We start from the raw sequence: 26,908 nt of genomic DNA on the forward strand, positions 1-26,908 counted from the left end.
GCACACTGATAAATAGAAACTGGTAGAAGAAATAAATTTAAGAGAATGTGGATTTTTCCTCCCGCTTTCTTTGATCTTTATCTGCCCATATGTGTAAGAAATCACATATGTGTCTCTAGTTTGGCTCTACCTGACGTGGAATTCAGGTGGTTCTTGAAGGTCCTCTACAAAGTGAGTGAGATACTTTCCACCAACTTCAATGGCTTTTAAATTAGCCCTTATTCACCAACTCCCTGAATGTAATATTTTAGTTACCTTTCACTTATCAGTGTATGGCAGAATTTAAAAAATCAAAAACCTTCCTGATTAATTTACCCAGATTTTCCTTAAGCACAAATGCTGCTGTCCCTTTTAATGAAAAGAACTCCTCCCTTCTCCAAACCCTGCAAATACAAGCAACCAGGGAATTATATAAATAGATATTCTTACCTTTCCTACAAAAAATTTGTGCGGAAGTCCTATCTTGGAATAAGCTATTCATTAGTTGGCTTGGCAGAAGGAGCACAATCCAAATGAACGAGCTGCCAGGAGTATTTTTAGTGGTTTTATATGTTGCCCATTCAAATCTTGGAAAATTTCTTTAGAAAATTGGACAAACTGACCAGTCGTTTTTACGGGCTTTCGCAAGATCTGAAAGTGAAAAACAACTATTGTATTTAGCATCTGTTAATGGAGGTTTCAGGCTACAGAACTTTAGAARGTACTTCTGGGAGGCTAATACAATAACTGTAAAATATTGGACTGATAATAGGAAACACTGGCACTGAGCAGATGTGGAAAGAGWCTTGCTCGTATTCCATATCCAGATCTGTTGCCCTGTGCCGAGTGCTAAAGATACTGTAGTTAAACATATACAGTGGTAGAGGGCTGGAATGAAGTCAGAGTGGAGCTARAGATAAATGGAAGTGTCTTTCTCTATCATGAATGATACAGGTTGGATAATTGTGTCTTCAGAGAATTAAACCTGGGAACTTGGATGCAAAAGAGAAAGCAAGATGTGCTAACATTTTTCCAAATGGAGACTGTATGTCATTAGGCAACATAGGCAATTAAGCTTTCCTCCTACTTTATTTGAAATCAACAGGATTTTTTTTTTTAATGGTTACTTGCTGCTTTGGGAATTGGATCTAGACGTGCGCAGTGATTGTAAGTCTTCCCGTGATACTTTATTTTCTCCTCCAGGTTAGGAGTTAGAAAATTAATAAAGGGGAAACTATTTCTCCAAATATCAAATGTTTCAGTAGGCTTTATTTTATTTGACTCAGTAAAGTGAAAAGAAATGACAGGAGAATATTACATTTTTAATCCCACATAAAACACCTCTTTGTCAAAATGCGTTTTCTGCATATGGAACTTAATTCTGGAAATACTTCTCAAAAATGCAGTCTTTTGGAATCTGTGCAGAGGTGAGGGCCAAAATCTGTCCTGCAGCTTCTGTATAATGGACTCCTCTGCAAGAGGACATAGAACCCTAATATTTTTATCCTCTGAAAATCTTCCTTAAGTGTTTGCGTTTGCAGTGTGCTCAGTGGTGGAACACACCTGGGGTGGCACTTGAGCACTTGACCCTAGACTTGACTCAAGCTTTTAGGGGTTGATAACAGTGATCAAGAGAAAGAGGTGGGTCCATGATGTCAGGAGCATCAGCAAAGGCCCCTGCAGCTCCTGGGTCTCTGCTCTGTGGATGGTTCCACGTTGGGGAGCTCATCCCAGCAGCCACYGAGGAAGTTTTTCCACTGCAGGGAGTCAGCTGGGCATGGTCGAGCTGAGCAAAGTTAAATATGTCTCAGAGTTAAGCGAGAGAAATAAAAATTCTTAAAATTGTTTTGATTTTTGATCAGTTATACCCAGGTATATGATGTGTCACCCAAAGACCAGCTCTGAGTTAAATAGACAAGAACTGGTTTAGTGAAGATAAATCATCCCGTTGAATTGGATTTCACTCTTTAAAGAGAGGAGGTATTGTGATTAGGCTTACAAATTTTAGAGCTGCTTTGGGCAGAATTAACTTTGGTCAGACTGCTTTAGTCAGCGTCTTAATGAACCTTCTCTTTCAATGTATTAATTATGAAAAGCTCTGCACAAAAGAGTGATGCCTCAAAGGTCAGGAGGCAACTCAGTAACATGAAATACCATCTTGAAAATTTGCAGCTACGTGATAACTTTAATTGTTTTACATTTATAGAATTGAAAATTAGTATTTTTATAATTGCTGCCAGCTAACAGTGGGGCTTTCATATTTTTCCTTTTGACAGATTTGTTCATTTGCCAGGTATATCTGCTGCATGTTCTGTGATCTGCTTTGCATTACTTTTATAGAAATATTACCATTAAAAGTGCTACATATAGTATTAAATAGCAGGGTGAGTCAGGAGATATGGGTCAAATCTCTAGCTCACAAACGAAGAGAAATTTGAAAGCCTCATCTGAGTGATATGGTAAAAATACTTATCACTAAATCATCGAACAGTCTGGCATCGCTGATAACCTTGGCATGAAACTGAGCCAGGCCTGAGAGAGTAGCCAGGGTTATGAATAGTGCAGATTTTGAACAGACAAAATGCAAGGGGAAGACTTGCTATACTGGCTGCTTTTGCTACAGTTTATTCTTCTGTCAGTGTTTCCTCTATAAACTCCTTTTATTTGTAGATTTGGCGACTGGCCATAAAATTTTGCCTCTAACTGGAACTTGGCAGACGGTTTCTCAAGTCAGGAAAATTATTTTAAACAAATTTTTAAGATATATGATATATATTGAGTCTCAAAAGTTAGAGGTGCAATCATATTTTTTTCTGGGGGGGAACCCACTAGTTTCAGTGTGTTTTCATTATAACTCTCCTAAATAAGTTCTTAATTAGAAAAAAAGGCGGAGGGAGAGAAAAGACTGTTCTAACCTTTTTAGAAATAGAGAATGGGAATTTTCTTTAGAAGGTAGGTAAATGGGCAAGTGAATAGGTATGGTATGTAAATCTGGGGCTTGTGTATTTGAAGCGATTGCTTTMAATAGATAATTTATCGTCAAGGTGGGCTGGAGCTCTGTGTGCTGTTATCAGCTGCAAGGTGATGGTGTCCGATGCATAAGTTGGTGTGAGTGTGGGTGTTCCCGCCTGCCTGTCGCTAGGGCCGCGCAGGCCTCCTGCCCGGGCTGCTGGCGAGCTGGGCTGCGTGGGGAAGGAGCAGCCACCAGCGCTCCCCTCTGCCCCGGCCTCGGAGCCAAACGTGCTCCCGGCTGCGTGTCGTGAAGGCAGCAGCGCGGGCCAGGGCCGCTGCAGAGCAGCGACGGTGGCAGCAGCTCCTGCCTTGAGGTTGGCGTTGGGCCCTCTCTGTGGTCTCACAGCTCCCAGGCTGAGAGGTGAGGGGAAATCCCCTCGACTCGATCGCTCCCTTGTCCCCTCTTTTGTACTAAGGGGTCCTAGGCTGGCACGAGTATTTTATCAAGAGATGAGTTTCGTTACGGGAAACATTTAGTTTTGTCAGTTTAGTTTTTATATTTATTGCCCCAAGTTACAGGTGGAAAGCATGGCTTAGCATGCAGTTACTGAATCAGATATGAAAGGACTCTGTAAAATTAGCCCAAAACAGGAAAAAAAATGGTGCATTGGACAGTGGCACTGGTGCCTAAAAGACCTTTGGGAGGGGATTGAACTCCACTTTGTCACAGCCATAACACCCTTCTRTCAGTGTTGTTCTTCTCTTTCCACTGCGTAGGCCAAAGCGAAGCAGTCCTCACCCTTTGAGATTAGCTTAAAAAATCACATGGTAAAATGCTTAAAAGCACCTTTATCTGGATGTTTGCAAATACAGTTAATAAGGTAATTTGAAGAAATAATGCCAGATATATTTTGCAGAAATTGGAATCTCTCTTTCTATTATGCACCTGAGGAATTCTGCACGTTGGACTCTGGCTGACCCAGCATGCTGTTTATGCTGGATGAAGAACATGTGGTGTACAGTGTGAAGGTGGAAAAACCCACTGTATCCAGGTGCAAATTTTGAGCAAGCATTCAGTAAAGCATGCATGAATTCTCACTGCTTTAATGGGCTTCATGAAGTATAAGGAATGCTGTTAATGCAGATGCATAAGCAGGCTCAGGGATAATTAACATAGCATAATGTCCTGAAGTTTGTATTTTCCCAGTCTTGCATCTGCATATTGTTGTAGATTCACATATTTGGAATGAGAGTGTTCCTGCTTGCAAGGTAGAGAGCTCTGAAGGAAGAGGCACTGAGTGAGCCTTTGGACACCAGGATGTAATTCCTAGCTGTGCTGCTCTCTTAATGCCTATTATCCTTTTTCCTGAGTTCAGTTTCCCATCTGCAAAATGGACTTAAAAATACATATAACCTTAAAGTCAAGAGTCAAAAACCCCTAAGACTGGACTTCATTATTTCTCATGTGAAAATGAGTTTTCTCCATATGTCTTCATGACTCTTTTTCTATACATCCGATTGCAAGGGCTGTGTATTTAATAATATTTAGTATAGACTGCTCTGTAAATTCATTGTCATTTTAAAAATACTTYTATACTGAGCAGGACATAACTCTAATGTTCTTTGGGAATGTTAATATAATGGTTGGCATTTTTAAAAGGAATATCRTGTTTCTTATAAAGTTTTTTAAAGCATCCCATTTCATTTTTTTTAGCTTATTTGAAAATTTTGCCTTCATCTCTCTTCCAAGCCTTGGCAAGTGTTTGCATCAGGCTGGCTACTGAGAGGATGGGCAAAGTTTGCTGCAATTTATATCGCTTTCTTGGGTTTGTTCCCTTTCAGAACCTGTGTGTTTTTCCCAGGGTCTGTGGCTTTTGGGTTCTTTGCCAGCTACACGTGCAAATCTTTATGCTATAACTCTCTAGACCACTTAGCAATGGATGGAATTGGAGTGATGCTAAACATTTCTCAGTGTAGTTTCCATTTCAGATAGGGCAGATTCAGAGAAATGGATATATTCCGGGAGTTCAGGTTTATATATTTCCAACTACATATGTACTTTTAAATCTTGGAAGACAGGGAAATCCTGGAAACTCACGGAGGAGGTTTTTGTACTCTTGGTCCTGGTCAGCTGTCTTGGATGATTGTACCTAAAAGCATTAGAGAGGTGCGGGCTTCTTGCCTGCCTATTGAAATGGATATCACCAAAGCTGGTGGCTAAGACTCGAAGTGTTCTCTGAGATCTGATACTGATGAATGCAGAATAATTTTGATTATAGTGAATAAAACAGATAGAGAACTTGTTTAGCTCCAGACAGGCGAGGCATGAATGAAAAGCAGGCCCCGGGGTAGATTTGGCAGGTATGTTGTCACTCAAAGTGACATCTGTATTTGTAGGCTGCGCTTACTGGGGTTTTAAAGAGGTTTCCCTTTGGTAGACATTGATCTGCTGAAATAGTAATTTATGGTATATCGCCCAAGGAAGTAAAATGGAGTGTCTTGATCCAGAGCATAGGACAGAGGCAAATGTTCCTTTTGTAAAAGTCAGGTGATAAAAAATGTACCCCAGGACTTCGTACATCATCAAAATTGCTCAGCAGTGAGTAAATCTAGGGTATGTCTGTGTGCCTGAGTGTATTTTTTCTCATCACAATGAGGTAGTCAATTCCCAAATTGRACAATTACAGCTTAAATGGCTGGGCTTTAACTCCTCAGTGTTTTYGGTGGGTGCTGTACGTGTGTCCTGTGTGGGTAGATGCGGCACCAAGTCCTGCAGTTGGKTGTCCTGACACTTGCTGAGTCCTTGGAGCCGGGAACCAGGGCTCCTGCTCCGTGCCCACAAATTCCAACTTCCCCTCTGTTACTGCTCAAGGAAGGAGGTGATACAGACTCCTTTCAGTGCCAAAAGCCTCAGCTAGCTCATAGGTGCCAAACAGCCAAGCAACATTTCATCCCTTTCTGGATGCCAAAAGCCTCAAGTATCCCTGCTCCACCTGCCAAAACCTCCGGCTTTGTCCTGACAACTCCTGCAGTGCAGGCCTGTGTTGTCAATATGAAATTTTGCAACACACTGACAATGGAAACTTGGGATGCAGTATAATATGGAAAAGACTCCCATGCTGAGATTTGCCTACAATTTAGTATCACAGTGAATTACCGTGTAAATATTTTCTGTGTGTGACTTTTGCATGTTTCGTTTTCCAAAGCTTGAGTTTGGATTTATTCAAAACTGCTGTAGAATGAAAATCTGAGTTCTGAGCTACAGCTGAGCCCCCATCTGTATTCTTTCTTGCAGCTGAATACGTCCATCGGTTGCCTTTTTGGCGCATTTCTTGATGGTGATTCTTCTGCTCTGTCACTGAGTGTTACCAGCTTGCATTTCTGAGGCACTCTTTGTTACCAAGTACAGATTACACTTTGCAATTGGTTCATGGACACYCCTATAGCGTTGTCAGCCTTAAGTAAAAGCAATAGTTAAGGTGATAGAAATAATGTTCGTAATATTAAAACTAATTATTTTTAAACATCTGCTTAAAATACCTGCATTTATTCCCCCATGTGTTTTTTATCAGTCTAAAATACTGGTGCCTTGATATTTTTTTCTGTTTTTTTCTTTTCTCCCTTATGAGATTTTCTTTTTAGGATTTTATAATTCCTAAAATGTACTTTTTAACAAAAACTATCATATAATATACTCTGGTACACATAAGTTAAAGATTTATTAAACTTAATGACATAAGCAGTGCACAGTTAGGTAATATATAATACACCTAGCGATAGTAGAAATATATCAGGAAATGTCTTGAAATAAGTCCTAATGAAACAAGTGGAAGTTTTTCTGTTAAAATGAGGTAATGCAAGGCCTCATTAATGTTCTTACTTCTCTCAAAATAAGTTTTGACTGTTCTTCTATATAGTTGCTGCCACAAACAGAATTTTTTTTCTAAATCTGTTATGTAYGTTCGATACCTTACGGAAACTGAGCAAAATAAAGGTGTAAATCATTTTCATGTGTGACCTTAGCAGAGAAAGATTTCTACTGTAGATTGTTGCAAAGCCATAGACATAACAGCCAAAGTTAAAAATAAGGGGTACCGTTCTGAGGCTAAATAGCATATCCAGCAATTATCTGCAGGTAAATACTTGTTCCTTCAGCTATGTGCTCTGCTCATGGATACAGTCAACAGTGCAATCTGATACCTTTTCCACTAAGTGTAGTGTCTGGAAGGAGGAATCTGGGAAACGCATCACAGAGCTGCTCGGGCAGGATATTTTCCCTTCAGTGCCGTAGCTCCTTGAGCTGCCTCTGTTTGGAGCTGTTGCAGGGATGGGAAGAGAATGGCATCGGGTGATGCTGTGCTGAGATCAGTGGATAGCAACATAACCTTGTGTCTTGGAAGACCCTGAAAGTCAGGATAGTGTTAATAGTATTTATGGGTTGTGAGAGTGGGAAGAAGCAATAAAAAGGAAATGCTTCATCTCTGTTCAAAATACCATCAAGGATGAAATTCACTCCAGGGAAAAGGGCCAGGACTGAGCTTTGGGTATTGCCTAATTCGGGCCTTCAGTGGGACTGAAGTGGTGTTTATGCCTTTCAAAGAGGTCTTTTTGGATGCATTTAATCTGATGCATCTAAATTCTGCGTGGAGAAGTTTAGCTGCGTGCCATGTGCCATTGAATAGCAGTGTGATACAGCTGTGCCAATGGAGTCYTGGGTGGAGATGTTCTCCTGGAGCTTGGGATGTCTTCCCAGCCACTGCAGACCACCTTGATAAGATATGGAAAGCCCTGGAGAGAGCCCTTGCCTTGGAGCTACCAGGGCTTTGGCACAGAAACAGTTACCTGGGTAATATTCCCTTCTGCAGTGACAGAGCCTGGTGCATGAGCTGTGTCGCATTACTGAGCTGTTGGGGGCATTTCAAACATCTACCCACACCTGTGCCATTTCCCTGGGGCTGGATGTTGCTGGAATCTTGCACCAAATGCGTTCAGATCCCTGTCTGGGATGTCTGGGGTGCTTGGAGGYGGGTTGAAGGCAGCCCTTGGGTTCCCAGTGCAGGATATGGACTCGGCGGAGGGGCTGCGGCCGCCCCAGTTCTGCTGGAGGCATCTGCCTGTCGCCTCTCCAAGTTGCTTTTGTAGCAAACTTTGTTACAGTAATTCAGAGCATAAAACAGTATGTCCTTGGCTTTTGTCTRTTTTGAAAGTAAAGCATGTATATAAAAAACTCTGCAAAACAAACGTTTAAGGTATCAGAGCATTTCTGTTAAATGTTTGTTATACTGAATACTAAACATTTACATATCCAAGCCTTATGTAATGGATGTCTGAATAATACTAAAACTGCATAAACTGACCTTCATTCTCTGGCACCACGTCTCCTTTGAAGTCTGCATGACCAAATTCAAGACAATTATGTCATCCTTCATAACAGCCAAACAAAAGTTTGGCCAAATAATCCTTTTTCTCCGCATAGCCGCGCTGCGCTTGGGTTTTGTAAGGTGTGTCAGCAGAGCTGTTGTTATTGACTGGGTGTTACGCGGGACAGTAAAAATCCCCTCGTTTTGGATTAAAGAGCAGTGCTGGGAACATCTGGCTCTTGCTTGTTTTTCCTCCATGCCCACTGCTGCCAAAGGCCGCTGCATTGAGCAGCGGGTCGCAGAGCCCGTACGGCCTTAACGCGCGCCGAGAGCCGGGCGCTGCCGGAGCCGGRAGGCTGGCCCGGCGCTTGCTGCTCTGTGGGTGCCAGGGCCGGCTGTGCGGTGAAACGTGCCGCGCGCCTGGCGGGCAGGGCTGGCAGCCGGGGCTCCGCGTGCACCTTRCTATGGGCTGTGTCCTGCTCTGAGGCTCTGCAAGGCTGCTCCGTGCTCTCTCTCACCCCTTCCCATAGGGATCCTGGCACAGGATGATGGCTGCTTTCTTGCAGAGCTGAGTATGCATCAGGATTAGAGATTGGGGCAAGGTGTTTTGGAGGTGTCTATCATGCAGCCTGGAATCCTTTCTGCAGAAGACATATAAGTGCCGAAGTACAGCGCATGTAGCCTCGTCATGCGCTCACACTTGACGCCTTYGGGCTCCAGTTGTCCTGACTGGATCCACAGAAGAATGGAAGGGTGGGGCCTTTTGTCCTCYAGCTCTATGTAAAAGGCAGCAATGCCAAGGTCTTTCCCAGGGCTGTGGTTAGAGCTGTTGCAAGTCGTTCTCTGCAGATGCACTTCAGTGCTGGTGGCTCTGTATGGCTGCAGTACCATGGGGGCACCTCTTTGCATGGGCATGCYCATGTACATGCCTGCATAGAGCTGTTCACACTGAATACAAACTATACATATATTGAGACTTCATCAACTGAAAGTCATCTCCTAAAGGAAAATCAGCTAGAAAAGCTTTGTTACTAAAACATGTTCAAATTATGACTTAAAACAACCAAAAATTGCAGGCAAGCTGTGAATGCAGTCCTGAAGTACCGTAATGCTCTTTTGTGCCGAATTGTAATTAACTGTTGATTTAATTCCTGAACGAGCCTCCAAGTTTTTGTTGGTTTAAATCATGATGTGGATGATCTCGCTCTTTTTTTTTTAATTTTTTTATTTTACTTAAATTTGGTACTGTGGTGTAGACAAATGTAATATTCAGAGTTTATGAATCCTGACAGCTAGTAAATCAGTATTATTTTGCTAATCAGTAAATTACTAAGCCAGCACAAGCTGCTTTTAACTCTTTCCCATGGGACAAATAGTTTGAATTGGCTGGAGTTTAAATCAACACTGTGGGCGCTGAATTAGCCCATGATTGTGAAGAGGGTTTTGTTGGCGCAAATCAATGCTTTGATCTTCACAGTTCTTTTAATTAGCTACAGTTCTGAACAATAGCTTTTATCAAAGCAATTTAGGAAGGGAACAACTGGTTATTGTTCAGGGCTCTCGATGATATTCTGTCTGTTAATATCGTGTGGCTGGTTTTAATACAATGGCAAAGTTAGGATTATTGTAGACCTTATCACTGCCTTGTCCAAAGAAATCAACTGTGCTAAAAGAGGCARTGATATGTGTTGCTTTTTTACTATCATAAATCTAATGATTTCTTAAAGTGGTTTAAAAAATGAGTTATTTCCCTGGGGATTACAGAAGACGAATTCTGTTTGTGCATTCATCAGTGTAAAAGTGGCTGTTGGTCATCTTGACCTCTTTTCATGTGCTGAGTGGTCTATAGGGAGGTGCTGAGCCCTTCTGCTCAAAATTGAAGGCAGTTGCTTTTATTTTGCGTGTCAGACATTTCAGAGTTGGCTCCTGATGTAAAGTAAAGCCAACGCCAGTGCTAAAGCTCCTCAGGGATCTTGGCAGAGCAGGGCTCTATCATTTCTGGAAGAGCAGATTGGCCTGAGTACCATTTACAGCTTGCAGTAAGTGTTTGCAGAATTTGTAAACTTAGGGGAGCAAGGAAGTTGAGGAGCTGCTGGCTGACTTAGACCAAGTTATGCAACTTACTGTCCAAATGATTGCCACGTATCTGCTAATTAATGGAATAAGTTTTTTGACCAGCACTGTGGTTTTTTTCTTTTTTAATGGAAAGATGGGAAAGTTTTAAAATTACCAACATTTTTCTCGGATATTTAGCTCTCAGGAGTGATGTTATACTAAGTCGACCTACTCTTATTAATACTTTTAAAATGTGTTTGCATGGTCCTTAGCCCTGTTTAAGTTTAGCTGCGTTTAACTCTTCTCTGTTTGGATTGCTAAAATGATGCTTGTTCAACAGTTGTGTTTCCAGCACATAGAGAGGGCATCGTCCACGGGCCTGGCTCAAGTTCTGTGGCACACAATTGCTTTGCTTTACTATGTTTAGAAGAAAATCCATGTCTCTACACAGTATGGTATTAAATCATGTTCCTTGTGCAGTACCCTTTTGAAAACAACTTTATTTCATTGCACTTGCCCTTTTGACTTGAAAGTTGTAGACTTTTATCTGAGGCAATTTTCTTAACGACTGAAGAGGAGCTGACTTCATCCGTTTGTGGAAATTTAGGGGGAGCTATGTATTACTTTTTTAATATACCATAAGATTTGAATTATATATCCCTCATTTCCTTTTAAATTACTCATATGAGGTGTTCTTTTGGAAGAAAATAGAACCGAGTCTAAAATCTCATTCTCTTGAGCTCAGTTAAGCTATTTCTTAGAGAAAATAGGGATTACCAAAAATGTGTTCATCTGGTTTGCTATTAGAACATAGACTAATGGTTTATACTTCTCTGGGTTTGGTCACACATTAAAATATTTTTAGCATTTTAAGCATGTATTTTTATTTGATATGTAACAAGAGTCTTTACTCGCATAGAGTTTATTTAGTAATATTTCTATCTCTTTGCCTTTTGTTGTTTGCTCACAGGATAGCCCTTTGGCTGGTGTTTTCAGGCTCTTTATTGGGAAGAGGGGGAAAGATTTCTGAAACACCATCAGATTAAGTTGTGCTCTACTATGAAGGCAAAAAATTCATGCACTAATATAAATGTAATGCCTCTATTCATCTATCTGAGATCTAAGTGCATATCTACTGAAGGCAGTGGGAGTTGAAAGTTGGTTAGAAATAGTTGTTTCAGTAAGGTTTAGATGAATCTTCTATGTTCTCTCTTACTGGAGCACATTTGATATTGGTCAATATTCTCTGTCACCTGAGAAATTATTTTCATTGCTTCTTTTTTTGTTCTCAAAGTAGCTTTCATTCATAATAATATTAATAGCAGTTGCATTACTAGGTTTGCAGTAGTGTATGAGCAAACTATCTCCATGGCAAATGAGTAGCAAAGTGGTACACTTGCTGCTATTATTAATGTTAAACACTAAAATATGTATCACTCCAATTTATGTGACTTGCTTATTTTCTCTTCTCTCCCTTCATTCTTCAGAGCTCCAGAATTGCCCGCTCTGATGAAGATAAGGATGGTTCCTGGGATGCCTGGGGCGCCTGGAGTGATTGCTCACGGACCTGTGGCGGGGGAGCCTCCTATTCCCTGCGGAGATGCTTGAATGGCAGGTTAGCCACATGCTTGTGTATATTTATTTTCTGCAGCTGGGCTCTTTCTCCCTGTCCTGCGATGATTTATGTGGAGAAACACTGTTATTTTATATCTCTTTCTGGAACCAAATGTTGTGCACAGGTCAAGTGCTGTGAAATCCTTCATTAAATATATTTCAGTAATATTTTCAGAAAATACTTTAGCCCTTGATTTGGAAGGGAACTATGTTATTAAACATGTCTTTGAAATAACAAGAATAACTTATTTAGTGCTGTCAAGTATCGAAAGRATCCCTGCCATTGTGATACAGATCCACCAGTGAGCTACCTGCTCACAAGTTAGACCTGAAGCACTGCTCAAGTGCAGCTCCTCAGTCTGCTTCCTGGAGTAAAAATCAAATGTGTAGATGTATGAAATGCTCCTTTCTCTTAGAAATCTTTTCCTCTGCTAGCTGTTTCTGTGCAGTGGACCTGGTGGCCATATGTGCTTGTGGCTAAGCCGAGCGTAGCCTGAGGAGAGGACTATGTGCAGGCAAGAGGATTTYGCTTGGCAGTAAAGCTGGGCTTAGAGAAGACTTGTTGCTGCAATCCTTAGCATATGCAAGGGGCCTTAGCTATTTGGAGAGTTTTTGACAAGCTTGAGGAGCACAAGTGCTGGGATCTGTAATTGCTTTCCCTATCTGAATTGTTCCTCATTATTATTTAAAAAGATGATTGCATTTTAGCTTCTAGTTTGAAATGAATTGCCGTGTTATATGGAATATCACCCAGAAAGTCCATTTCCCTTGAATAAGGCTTGTAGTGTGATGTGCTAGTTCAGTGCAAACATTATGAACTGCATGACTAAAGATAACTGCTTAAAACATTGCTTGTTCTTTTARTGCAGAATGCACAGATATCCTGGAAAATGGTAGTAAGTTCTGCAAGAAGCCCCAGTATTCTACCAGTGTTGACGACTATGAAATGAGCTCAATAAATTGTAGCCATATAAATTCCAGTGTGGTTTTACTAATATTTTTAATGTGTTCCCCTGTGGAAAAAACATGTGTTTTCCATGCCTTGACAAATGTATATGTTAAAAGTTTTTTCTGTGTTTTATTGTTGTTGTAATGCCCAAGAAATGCACAATTGTGAAACCAAGTTTTCGCATTTGTATGTACCATAAACCTTTAACTTGCATGTTGTGCTACAATTATTYTTGCAAAAGACTGGCAATTTGAGATGTGCGGTGTCCGGAGCTTGGAGAGCTGTAGCTTCAGCTGAGCTGGCTGAACTCTTGCTCTAGGTATCCATCGCTTTTTCCTTTTCAAATCCTGTTTTTCAGCCTCTCACAACTTTCCAGAGTGTTTTAATATTTGTAATGGCTTTTCATCAAAAAAAAAAAAAAAAAAAAAAAAGTTTTAGAAACACCACTAATTATAATTTCCTTTCCTATTAAGTCTTTTAAAGTATGCTACTAGCTTTTTCAAGGGCCTGACTTCACCACTCTTTAGAAGAATGTCTTATTCCATATGAGTCTGAATCTCCCATGTCTGAGAGCACAATAATGACTTCTGTGAGAGCACAGAATCAGGGCTTTATTATATGCCATTATTTCAGCTACTTTGCTGAAAGACTTTCCTAAGGAGCCGAATTGCCTGGATTTGGGGATTCACAGATGTTGGGCGTTTTAGGAATGCATGCAGTCCCCAAGAATTGTATTTCATTTAAAATTAAGAGCTCTACTCATGTGACTTTGAGTCATTAAAATGATGTGCTGATCTGCGAAAATATTACACTGGTTTGGGGCAGAAAGGAAAGATTTAAGGTTCTTTTCTTTCCTTAATGAAGTAGGGGAAAGTAGAATGAATGCTCATTAGCCTTATGCTTGACCAAAGGATTGCATAGATCATCTGATTTACTTCCCTTCCAAGTTACATCTCATGGATTAGAAACAACTTTGCTGAAGTCAGAGTAGATCAGGCTTTTGAGGATCCATTGTGAAACTTTTTCACAAAATAAATGTGTTTTTCGTAGGATTCCCAGCACATTGGGCCCACAGGAAAAGTCATATTTTCTGTTTCGAAGAGAGGCAGCAGTCTAACCTGTTGAGTCCCCAGATCCCCTTTGTATTTAAGCCCTTTATTTCAGACCAAATCATGGTAGGGCAGTAGTAATAAAAATCTAATTTTCAAGAGAATAACTTGCTGTAAAACAGGCAGGGTTGTGTGTTGCTGTTATGCAGCTATTACACAGTGTAACTATTTTTACTCTATTTTTCAGGAACTGTGAAGGTCGGAATATTCGATACAAAACCTGCAGTAGTAACGTGAGTCTGGCCTGTAATCCTATTTTACAGCTTCTTTTACTTATTCAGACAATGTGTTAAAGTTTAAGAAATACTGCTGCTTGTTTAAAATCTTATGGTGGTTTTTTTTTCCATCATYATTTTGATTTTTAAAGACTTCACTCTGCGTGACACCACCAGGCCTTGAATTTAGGCTTCCCAAAAGGACCTTAGCTTTTGAAATCACCGTGCCAATTGTGATTCAGAATGTTTTATATCATTTATTAGGAGAGTTGCACATTTTGGGGGATTAACAAATCCATTTTCCTCTTAAACTAGCAAGCAGTTTTCTTGTAGGCTCAGTCCTTCAGATGAATTAAATTGAGCTCCTGATCTTTTGTGATCATTAAGGATGATCATTAGGCACATGATCAGGGAGTTTAACCAGTTATCCCTTTCAAATGTTAAATGGGATAATTTGTATTTATATTCCTTCTGACTGGCTAAAAACAAATCTTTATATTTCCATATGCAGAAGTATGCATGTCTATGCACACCAGCATAGACAGTTTCAGTGGCTCAATATAAAATTGGAAATTTGAGGGATGTTTTATGAAAACCAGTCACATATGGCATACGTTGTGACTCGTGCTCAACTGATTTGCAGTGATGCCTTATGCTGTTTAAGCAGCTGCCTCCTGGCACCCCAGATGTTGCAGCGTATTCAAGGCATGTGGCTCCTGCAGGGCTCTGGTATCTCTGAGCTGCAAAGTGTGCACCCGTGTGTGGTATCTCCAAGTGGGCTGGTGTATGATGAGCACTTGCCTTCAACTGTGGGTTACCTTGCAGTACAGGGTAACATTCTTATAATCACATTCCAGAAAAGAGGGAAGATGGATAAATATTTATAGCAAAACCATCTTGTTTCTGTGTTACTATAATGCATGCAACCCATCTACCTCCCTYTGGAAGAAATGCATCCTCTTTCACACAAATAACCTTTAAAAGGTGAGGTCTGCTCTTCCTTGAGTTGAAGGCAAGAGCAGGTGATACTCACTTGACTGCCAGCCTCACGATTCCTGCCAGCAGCTGCAGCTGTGAAGTATGGCATGTTCTCTTAGGAAGCYTGACACGGGAAGGTGCCCGGTACATATGTTGAATCACTGCATCTCCTGGGACAACTGGCCATACCAACTCCTTGGTTTACCACATCCATGGTATCTGCTGTGCCAGCTGGCTTGTGCCCTCCTCCAGAACAAGTCTTGCTAGCACCTTGAATCGCTCTAACACTCCCCTCCTTGGGGCTGGGTGGATTTTCCACCACTGCAGCCCACAGCCGAGGTTGCTGCTGGCAGAAGCAAGTGGAAGTGATTAATGAATCAGACCCAGCGCATGCAAAAATCACYTCCTGGAGAGACAAACGCAGCCACTTGCTCTTTCAAAAGTAAAGACATCACAGTTGAGTGCACAGTGTCCTTAGCTCTTTCTTCAAAATGCCCCATGTGAAGAAGTATCATAGTCTTTTAAAGCTGTGTGATAAAGTGAATTGCAGCTAGCCAGTATGCAAGCAATAAACAAAACTGCTGGTGGGTAAACTGGTTGCTGTGTTCCTTATCTGGATAAATTATATGCATTGGTATAAGGTATTGTACCTCTTACTGCTTGATCCCACGTGCTACAGCTTCCTCTGCAACTGGAGTTCAAAAAAAATTAACAAGCCTTGCTCCTCCAGCAAAAGGAATAGAARACTGCATAGCATATGGAAAAGGGAGGAGGCGAGATCAATTTGTGCATATTTTCTGCAATAAGCAGAGGTCTCTGTGCTTCTAGGATATGTAAGAGCAATTGCAGGCACTGATCTTTTCAAGCCTTGTGCAGTCAAACTGTATAGTGAGAATGAAGGCACTCACGGATGTGTAAGCCCAGAGAGAATTAAGGTTATTACCATGCGCTTTCTTAACTCCAAGGGTGTTTTTCTCTTGAAGTCACTGGGGCCTGTTTTTTAATTTTTGGGCTTATTTCAAAGCGATAAGTGGCTAGCATCTTGTATGGGAATCTGTTTGAATTTATGATGATTCAAATGCTAATTTCCAGACAGGAAGAGGTTTTTACAGTTTTGCTTTTGGGACATGTCTGAAAGGGWTCGGGTTTCCATTTTACCTCAGGTAGAGCCAGAATCTCTTGGGAACTGTTTTTCCTTGGTTGTGGACCAGATAGTGGTGAACTCCCCAGAAGAACAAATTTCACAAGATTTCCACTGATCTTTGAGTTTGGCCTCATTGAATTCAAACACAATGTTAGACCTGATTTACCCTTGAAACAGGAATAAGCACCTAATAGAGACCTAGGACTAACAGCCCAGCGCTGTTTCAAATGACCTAAGTTTCCCCAAAGCATTATTAGTAATGATCATTTCTCACTTTAAGGTAAGATTTGAGTTTGAAAATTAAGAGTTTAAGCTAGCTTCTTTCAATGTTGGTAGATATTATTGTTAACCACATGAGACATTCGGTATATATACACCGTGTAAAATTGTCTGCAAATGTAATTTTGCTACACGATACATTACACCACTAACATCTATATTGGGGAGTACAAATGAAGCACAGCTTAATATGTATGTCATTCTAATGAAAAGAACAAGAATCATTTTACCAGAAAATTGGTTTCATCTGGATTTGCAATAGAAGAGCAGTAAGTTCATTGAACTCAAGCATAGTTCCTGAATAATATTAGTGATATTTCAATCAAAAATTATTTTGAGGTCTTAGCAACAAAATAATTGCTGAGGTTATTGWGGCATGTGTTTAGCTTGCTTATCTTTTTATCTTCACTGGGATGCCAGTTACTTGATTTCTTATAAATGCATGTGTGCTTTTGACTTTTCTTATAGAAATTTTAGAGAAATAAACTATATAAACTATTYGTTATATACTATTCAACAATATTTTCAGTCTTAAATCCTCAATTTTATTTTTCCATTTTTGTGTATACTATTACATTCTAAGGCTATGATGTGCACTATATGGAAGTGTTTAAGATAATCCTTTAGGGTCCTATTCCTCGAACAAGTTATTTGGGCCATTTCCCCATAAATTTCRTATTGGTTTGTGCCAAAAAGTCACTTATACATTTGCCAGAGTGACTCTCCTATTGTCAGAAGAAACACCACTTTGACTGTTCTGTCCACATGAACTCCATCATAAACTTGTATTATATGTGGATAATTCTCACACCTGTTCTAAATATTCATCATTTTTTGTCCTAGCATCCACCTATGAGCTTGCTCGTTTATCCCATTCAACAAATCTTGGCTGAGCTCTGTCTCTTCTAGTCGTGTAGTATTTCACATTATTGGAGTTGCGTAGTCTATCTCCAATCTGTTCATTTATTTATTTTATTTTTCTCATTATAATGCTGGTGCAGCCTATGTCTCTAATGTCTGGCTCATAGGTTTCTAGCCCAGGTAACTTGATTTTACTAAGTGGTCTGAAAAAAATGGATAGGAAAAAMATGTAATCTGAAGCTAATTTCGGAAAGAAAACAAAACAATGACTTCATCGGATTTGGCTGGGTTTCAACAAAATGAGATTCAAAGAATAAAACTAGACAAAGGACCAGACTTTCTTTGGTGTCATCATTTTTACTGGGAAATTTCTTTCCTTCTCTGTTGTGCTTTTTTCAGCAGAGTAATTATTGGCAGAAATCACAGTGTCTGAAGCAACCTTCATATTTTGGTCATGAACATTGCTTGCAAAGATAGAGATTTCCTGAGTTAGTTTTGTTTTCAAAGGCTTCGAGTACTCCCTGCCAAAGCTAAAACGATACATTTTGTAGGAAGCCAGTCCTTAAATGAAGGATTCTTTAGTAATCTATAACAAAGAGAATAGGAAAATATCTGTGTGGATATATATGCATACATACACATGTATGTATTTATATATATGCATATTTTATATAAATATAAAATCTGCATGGTAGTCATGTCTAAAGTTTTTTTTCAGATCTCTCTAATAATATGTTCAAAAGCACTAGCATGTAAATAGGCTTCACCCACCACAAGCAAGATTTGGCTGGATTGTATTGCCAGCACTCTCACGTATTAGGCATCATACCCATGTCTGCAGCTCCTCGTGTGGTGTGTGAACCCGCGAGTGACTTGGCTGTGGTTCAGTGGCTTGATTGTAAGGGAAAAGCTATTGCTGAAATTGGGAAATATTTTTTTAAAAAAACAGGAAATTGGTAGAAATAATATTTAACAAATATTTAACAAATACTTAGCAAAATTTTGAGACGAGGAGGAATTGAAGGAATAGTGTCTGAAATAAGTTCAGACTAGGAAAACAAGCAACCTGGGCCTGGCTGGCAGTGTGACGTAGCCCCTTGCCTGCCTCTCCCACACCTTGAACCTTCTCTTTTCTGTTAAACTTCCTCTCAATTTTATGACCTACTGAAATAGAATTAATAGGAAGTTTTCAAGTCTTTTTGTTGTCCCTATTGCCTTCCTTTCTATGCTTAGCTGTCTTTCTGTTTAAGATTATGACTTCCTTTCTTTTTCTCAAATATACAAACTGTTCCCAGGAAAACAGAGTTCTGTACTTGGTTGCTGTCCAAATTCTGATATAATGCAATTGATAATAATGTTGGCCCTTTGATATCCCTTTGTGATTCTGTTGTTATGCCCCCGCTTTTGAGCACAGCTCAAACCGAAAGCAGGTGGAGAGGCCACGGGAACCCAGAGCTGCCCTGGTTGCTCTGCGCTCTGCAAAGATGCCCAGAGAGGAAAAAAAAGGAGATGAGGATTCAGCCACATTGCACGGAATCAGTCAGAAATGTAGGCTAASCATGGATTGACATCCTGACATTGTGGTGTTTGTGTCTTGGCACTGCATCAACACCCAGTGACAGTGGATTGCAGCAGCAGCCTGTCAAAACGCGGCCTCACGATAGCATGGCTGTCTTGCAGATACTGCTCTGGTTCTTCCTGGTGAAAATCTTGCTGTGCGGGGGTGAGCAGCAGGGCTTTGCTCCCACGTGCGGCGTCTAACTTTACTTGAATCTAGCTTCCACTTATTATTTTTATCCTTAGCTAGTTCTCTTATTTGCCATGGTGGAAAGGAGCCATATGGTATCCATATGGACTCTGAAGTCCTCCCTGCTTTTTAGATTTGCTTTTGTGGAAAATGAGAGGTGACACCTAAGGCAGAGCCAAATTCTGTTCTCATTTACACCAGTGCAAATTTGGTGAATTTCTCTGGAGTGACACTGCAGTAGATGAGAGAGGTTTCTAGCACAGTATTTGTTTGACATTTTTTAGAAGTTCTCATTTGTGGAATTTTGCACAGGTAAAACTCAAAGAATTACACTAACTCTAGTTTATCTTCATCTTATTCCATTGTTTTATATTTTTTACAAATTATTTTACAGATTTTACATTTAAAAACAGTACAAATATTGGCATCGTTGTTAGCTAGTTTCGCTCTAAGGTGTTAGCACTGGGCAGAATTTAAAAGCACTACCAGGAACACTCAGTGACCTGCTCAGTGCACACTGCAAAAACCCCCACTGTTGATTATTGGAGAGACTACTGATTTTACAAAATATTTTATGCAGGATATGGATTTTTCTAGGTTACTGTTTCCCTTATTGAGAAAAAAAAGAAGTCCAAGAGATGATTGCAATAGTCCAGTGCAGCCCTATTCATAAGGGTAAAATCATGTGAGGAACACATTGCTGAGGGTGTCAGAATTCCTACCTTCTCATCTGTGTGTAAATCTATAATAGTGTGCAATGCACTTGCAATTTCATTAGTGTTTTTGGGGGAAGGTTCAGTTCCCTGATAAGGTAGAAGCATTGCTCAGGAATAAGTATCGTTAACTAATACATTAGTAATAAGTTCCATGAGTTCAATTGACACATCACAATCTTGCAGTCCTATATCCAATGAAAACAAAACTTTGTTAAAATCAGCCTCACATCTGGCTTACGTGTGCAGTTGGAATTCTTGCAAGAATATCCTTTCAGTCTAGCATATGGACTGCTTGACACTGGGCATACTTTTAACTGAAGTCTTTAGTGAGAGATTGTTTGACATGCTAATTCCTTTGACAGTACTTTACCAACGTTATTTTCCAATAAATCAGTGTTCATCTCTATTCATGTCATTGTAGTTTAATATTAACATCATTGCGTGGCTGCAATGTTTTATGTACAAAAAAAAATTTTAGAATACTTAGAAAATTTTAAAATAAAAATTGTTAATAAGGCATTTTTCATAATGAATATTTCTGCTGTATATCTGAGCTCTGTGTGGGAGATGTTTTTGACCCCCTTTTGAGTGATACTGAACGATTCATTGGGCACATTTGTATTCAGTTGTAGGTAGCTATAATATGTCTTTCATTACTCATGGCATATGAATTGATGAATAAGTGTGGAGTGCTCTGCAATCCTTGGGTTAGTAAAACTTTTCAAAAGAGAAATATGAAATGTCAGAGGTCTCATTATAGTCATTCAAAAGACTTAGATTCCTTTAGAAACTAATTCGTGTTACAGAACCAGACTGTAAAACTGAATGTGCTATGTGAAGTGTTGAAAAAATAGTATTATTAATTAGTGTCCTGCATTAATTGTGCTGTTATTACTGGAATATAGTCTGTTACCCTCAGTGCAAGCATTTGATTAAGCAGCATAAATGGTTTTAGTGTTCACAATGGAGGATGGAATATTTGTAGTGTAGTCAAAATAGGTTAGTTCTAGAGTGAAGCTGCCTGAAAAGGTTCTGAATAATTCATCAGAAAATGTTATTACCCATGTGTAGTGGTTCCCGTAATGGAAAATGACTTCTTTTTGATTTGTTTTCAGGACTGCCCTTCAGATGTCGGTGACTTTAGGGCACAGCAGTGTTCTGCCTACAATGATGTCAAATACCAGGGACATTTTTATGAGTGGATCCCTGTATATAATGATCCGACTGCACCATGTGCTCTTAAGTGTCAAGCTCTGGGGAAGAACTTGATTGTGGAGCTTGCCCCAAAAGTGCTGGATGGTACTCGATGTAATATTGAATCCCTGGATATGTGCATCAGTGGAATATGCCAGGTATGTCCATACTGTGAATCTAAATGTGAACTGTGCTGTAAGATGCTTTGCACATGTTCTTTATAATTTTTCTTGATATTTTTCATCTTTATGTCTGTTTGGTTGGAAAGTTTCTGAAAGTACTGCCAGTTCGATAGTAGTGTAGACAGAAGTGCCTGACTGCACTGGCCTTGGCCATTAATATTTTGTAGTTCAATAACATTTGGTACTCTCCTATTTATACTGCAATATTTAGTCATGTAAAAAAAATTGCTGTAACAAGTTATAGCTTCTTAATATCTAGTATGTCTAAATAGATACACCTGTCTCTGAGACCTGTCATAGAGGTGTCAGGGAATCATGAAATTACATAGTCTTCAGTGCCACTCTGCTCTTTCTCTGTGTCTTGTATCTCATGAAGTATATTAAGAAGAAAAATATTTTATAGGATCCAGACTGGAATGGTATTGTGTGTGTATTTATTGTATGTGTTGCTGTTGCCTCTTCTTCCATTAAGAAGTTCCTGGACCATGCAGGGAATATGTCTACAGTAGAAAGCTTTTTCAGGAAGGTAAATTCCAGAGGTTGAACCTTAAAATCTGAGGGTTCCTAAGATAAGTTCATAAATTATAGATTTAATTTCTATGGAGGAGGACTTGCTTTTGACAGAAACATTAAAAATAACAAATGAGGCACTCTYAGCTGCCAAACTCTTGGTTAATATCCCTGCATCTGGGATGTTCTCGGATGAAAGAGGTAATCTCAGGCTTTCAGGATCCACTCATTTAAACAAGCTAGATACTCATATGAATCYGATAACTGGTTCAGGAGCCCAGAGTACCAGTTGAACTCAGTTGGCAAATGGGCAGTCATGCACATTGAACCCACTGAAGCTTCTTCCTCGTCTTCTATTCATCTCCAGGCCTAGCATGTTGTCAGGAGGTGTCATGTATGCTTARGGGCAGGCCTGGATTGGGAGATGAATCCTCCTGATGACCTTGAGGTAAAGACAGAGACAGTTCTTGCTCTTCTTTTATGTAGCTCAGCATAACATCTCAATATTTGGTGTTGTYTTAACTGGAGAACAGGAATGCATGAAGGACAGTCCTGCTACTCTGGTTTTCTTGTCTCTGGTGGTCATTATTTATCCCAGTTTTAATTGCAGTCATCTCATAAGCATTCAGAAGGGCATCATGCCTGGTTCCACCCAGTCCTACCTTGATATCTCTCTGCATCTGCTAAGTCTCCGTATCGTCCSCTTTCCTGTCAGAGCTGAAAGGCTTCTGGCAGTTTCAAGCAGAGACGGCCCTTGCGCTTGCACAGACACGATACATGTACAAATGTGCCCTGCATGCCTGCCTAGAAGAGGCCCTGCAGGAGATACTAATGGCTTGAGCAACATAATAATTATTTGAACCACTTCCAGTTTCCTTAGAACAAGTTGTTCAGAGCCCCAGCCACTCAGGGTGGTAAGTGCTGTTACTCAGGGTGAATCATGATGTGTTGTGATTGAATGTGAGCATAGATGTGATTGTTGGTGTCTTTTTACTGGGAAATCTGCCTTTGCAGATATATTTATTGTTGGAATTACACTATTGGTTTTAGGTGGTGTAAAAACAGGGGTAGAATGTTTGAATCTTGCAAGCTTTGCCCATGTCTCATTAGCAAAGAAATAACTGTGCTCTTAGGTTTTATGTACACAGCAATTTTATACAGAAGGGATATGTTATTGCAATTAGTTTCCTTCTCTGCAAGTGGTTGTTGCTCTGTTAAGTGCCTAAAATGTGTGTGACTCAAAAAATGCAGGATATGGCCCAGTGAGCGAAATAGCTCTGTTATAGGGGAAAACTTGATACATTTGGCAGAAGACTGGTGCATGGATTACAGCAACACTAATATATGCTCTGGATCTTCCTGTGGGTTTTATGTGGCTTCTATGTATACTGTGCTTCCAATACCAGTCGTGCCAAGGCACAAGGCATCTGCTACCTCTGGAACAGAGGAATTCCTTACGGTTGTCCCCTTGAAGAAGCAGCACTTGCCCATCGTACTGCACAGTGGTATCCAACATTGCATTTAAAATAGGATGTACCTCTATAAACTCTGGAGCCACTTGCCAAATGACACATTTTAACACATTTCTTCTGTATTATTCTTAGCAGTGTCTCTTCTTCTAACACCAGCTTTCGTGCTGGAGGATAGCAAAGCTCTTTGCAGCAGCCATTGCTTTTGTGTCCACTGTAGCACAGAAGCATCGTCCTGCATCGAAGGGAGCTCTAGGTTTTTCAGTGGCTTGTGAGAACCTGCACGGGGGAGTTTCCTTGTGGGAATCTGAGAGATTTCCAGGACCTCCTATGCTAACCTCCTACATCCCACAAGCCGCAGTACATAGCATGAAATTCACTTTGTCTAGGAGGGATCCAGTTTTATGGAGAACTGCTGAAGTGCATAATGAAAAGGGATGCTTTAAGTGTTTCTTCTTAGTGCTTTGAAGTATTCCTGTATGTATATCTGACATCAAATATTTGGAAATTTAAATAAGCAGTTTTGGGGAGTCATGAGTAGTGGTGCAAGAATTAGTCATTCCAGAAGTAGACACCAGATCTCTGTTGTGCTTCATGAGAATGGATTTCTTTTCTTCATCTCTTTAATTGTTTCTTTTTTTTTTTGTAATTTCATCTAATTTCAGAAAAATATCTTTCTGTTTGAGATAACATCTGCTTGGAAAAAAGTATCAGGATATGTTCTGTGCTGTGACTTCAGAGATTTAGTGATTTTATAACTTAACCTAAGTTAAACTGTTAATTGTAACATAAACTGTTAGGTGCTTTCACTGTGTTTCCTCCAAGTCAACGCTATTTATGAGGTAGTTGTGCAGAAAAAGAAATTTCCTCCTTTAAAATTTGCTTGTATTTTGCTGGTTCAGTTCTTGCACAATTAGCTTAAAGGCTTTCCTGAATTGTTCGTTTTTCATCAGCACTTGCAGTTTTTGTTACCAAGCACAGGTTTTGATTTCATGGCCTCCAAATTCTTGGGTCGTTCCAATAACCTTTCAGTCTGAGTGGACGGTTTTGGGGTTGAGTGGAAAGATTGGTTTCTTGTTAAAACCGAGGRAAGGCCTACCTGGGGATTTCCTCAGAAGCTGACACGGATCTCTGTTCCTACTCCTGTTTAAGCACGAAAAGAAAACAAATTGACATCTAATCTTTCCTGGAAAAATGTGGTTGTGGAGTCAACTGCTGTTAGGAGACGGACAGCAAAAATTGTGATTCTCCACAATTGCTGCTGCAAGATCAGTCTGTTGGGATCTGACATATACTTGGCACAGCCTGCGAATTACTTGGCAAGTGTTTTTACAGTTAACTCATCTAAATAAACATGTCATACTGCTGATGTGGATATCTTTGATTTTATGCCTGGGAGCACCAAAGAGTTACAGTGCGGAGACTGGCCTGCCTGGGTCCCTTTCCAACTGGTGCTGGGTTTGCTCATTTATTGTCTCAGAGAGTTGGCAGGTTTATAAGAAGCGCGTTCCCCCTCCCTACGCATGTGCATGATTTCGCTTTCACGGGTTTTCTTATTCCTGCTCAGGTAGAGCTGCCTCGCCAGTCCTGGTGCTCCTCAGACTCCTCTTTGGCACAGGGTGAATTTGTGGGGCATTAAGGTCTCTTTTTGCAGCTGCAGCTCTGATTTCTCGCTCTTCCCTTACCAAGTCAGATCCCTCTTTATAAAGTAGCGTCAATAAAAGCCCCGAGACAACAAAACTGCTCTTTGGATAACCAAACTTTGAGGCTTCAGGGGGAAGTACAAGCCAAAAGTGGTGGAGCAGGGAAGGGTTTAATGGGAAATTAATATGGGAAATTTGGAAGTTGCTTGAGGCTCAACACAGCCGGACCGTTTGATGGAGTTTTAGTCTGCTACTGCCTTGCTTCTGCTACCAAAGCAAATAGCTGGGGCTGTTGTGTTAAGTGGGGACAGGTCACAACTTCACTGTTGGGAGGATTTTCACACTTAACTTGCTGGATATTTTGCTAGTCTCTGCACAACTCCCAAGACATTTTTTCACATAATATATTCCTGCTGTGCCCATCTGGATGTGGGTGGAGACATCTGAAAACATCTGCATGTCAGACGTGTGGGCAACATTTACCCAGTTGCTCTTGCTGCCTTGGGGCCTTCCCTCTGCTTGGTTTTTGCCTTTAATTTGCACAGACCTATGTTTTCTACCAAAATGCAGAATGGGGTCTTAATAGATTCAGTACCTGAAATAGTTACAGTGATGGCTTTCCTAATGTGRAACAAAGTGCTTGGACAATAAAAACACGCATCACCCAAAACATCTTGAGTCCTGGGGAGCAGCCTGAGCACTTCTGTCACAATTAGGTCAAAGATGATGTAAATCCTGCAGTGAACTTTCTATTTAGTGTCAGCGAGTGTTTGTGCTCCAAAAAAGGCAGACACTACATTATGCTCTGTAGCATATGGCATAAATTTAGTTGACATCCAAACACGTCCCACGTGGCGAGAGCCATTGAATTCTGCCATGTTATTTCCATTTGGTCATGCGTTGTAAGACACTGTGGAGATAACTCCTGCACTTGCCACCAACGAGCCCTAGATGTGAATATCCCTTAGAGTTTTCCATTGTGTGCAGGTATTTTAAGCTTCTGGAAGTCTGTCRCATGTATTTTCCGTGATTCATTAGGTTTGTTCACACTTGAAACTTAAAATCATACCAGATTATTAAGTTTTTCTGAATCTGACTCCCTTTATGTACTGTGTGCATATGTATTTATATAAATATATGCACATACACATGCACTGCATATATATATTGTGCATTATAGTACACAATAAGGCATTTAAAAATATCTTTTGCTTCAAAGAAATGCTTGTTTCTTAAAACTATAGGCATTTCTCTTTTGTGTTTCCCTCAGTTTATTGAAGGATCTAATTGGAATTTCAGGAGATAATTATTAAGATAGTTTATTTTTTTAAATCTTGCACTTAACCTCACCTCCATCTTGATTTGCTTATTAAAGACAACTCTTTTTTATTTATAAGATGTAAATCAACTTTTTGTAAGATGTAAGTTATGCAGAGTAGCTAATTCTCAGTTAAATAACAGCTTAAAAAAAATGAAGCGGGCTTTTTCCTATTTTTGAATATTTTCCTTTCTACCTACTGTGCCTTCAAACCCCAAGTAACTCATTCATGGGAGGAGKTGATTTCACAGTAGCTTTGTACGAAGTTGGCCTTTACACTCTGCTGACATCCTTTCCTGGGTACCACTGAGTAGCAAAGGAATGGCCTGAAAGGAGATTTTGGAGCGTGAAGTTACTTCAGTCGCAACACACTGTCATTAAAGAAGTTTTCTTGAGTAAGGTTTCAGTGACTGAGTGATGCAAAGACTTGTGTCTGCAGGCAGCAGCACCGGCAGCCTGGATCTTACCCAGTGTGACTGAGAGATACTTATCTAGATGCCACAGACCCGTCTGGCCCTAGGAGTCAGTCTTCATCGGCTGCATAGACATGTATGACACATCTCAGGAGCCCAGGATCTCCAGCAGCATCGTGCCTTATGCTGCTGCTGCTTATGGAGGAAGACTCTGCCCACAG

At 40.2% G+C, this 26,908-nt stretch overlaps 1 protein-coding gene across 2 annotated transcripts in view; it reads left to right on the forward strand.

The window, feature by feature from the left end:
* ADAMTSL3 (ADAMTS like 3) overlaps nucleotides 1–26,908 on the forward strand; it is a 169,949-nt gene that overhangs the window by 61,519 nt on the left and 81,522 nt on the right. For both annotated transcript variants that reach the window (XM_026045667.1, XM_026045668.1), the window contains exons 4-6: nucleotides 11,834–11,961; nucleotides 14,206–14,251; nucleotides 21,074–21,310. In XM_026045667.1, the coding sequence (XP_025901452.1) occupies nucleotides 11,834–11,961; nucleotides 14,206–14,251; nucleotides 21,074–21,310 (411 nt within the window). The remainder of the gene's footprint in view (nucleotides 1–11,833; nucleotides 11,962–14,205; nucleotides 14,252–21,073; nucleotides 21,311–26,908) is intronic.

Source organism: Nothoprocta perdicaria, unplaced genomic scaffold (genome assembly GCF_003342845.1).
Source record: "Nothoprocta perdicaria isolate Ctin4 unplaced genomic scaffold, notPer1 scaffold_41, whole genome shotgun sequence".
NCBI lineage: Eukaryota > Metazoa > Chordata > Aves > Tinamiformes > Tinamidae > Nothoprocta > Nothoprocta perdicaria.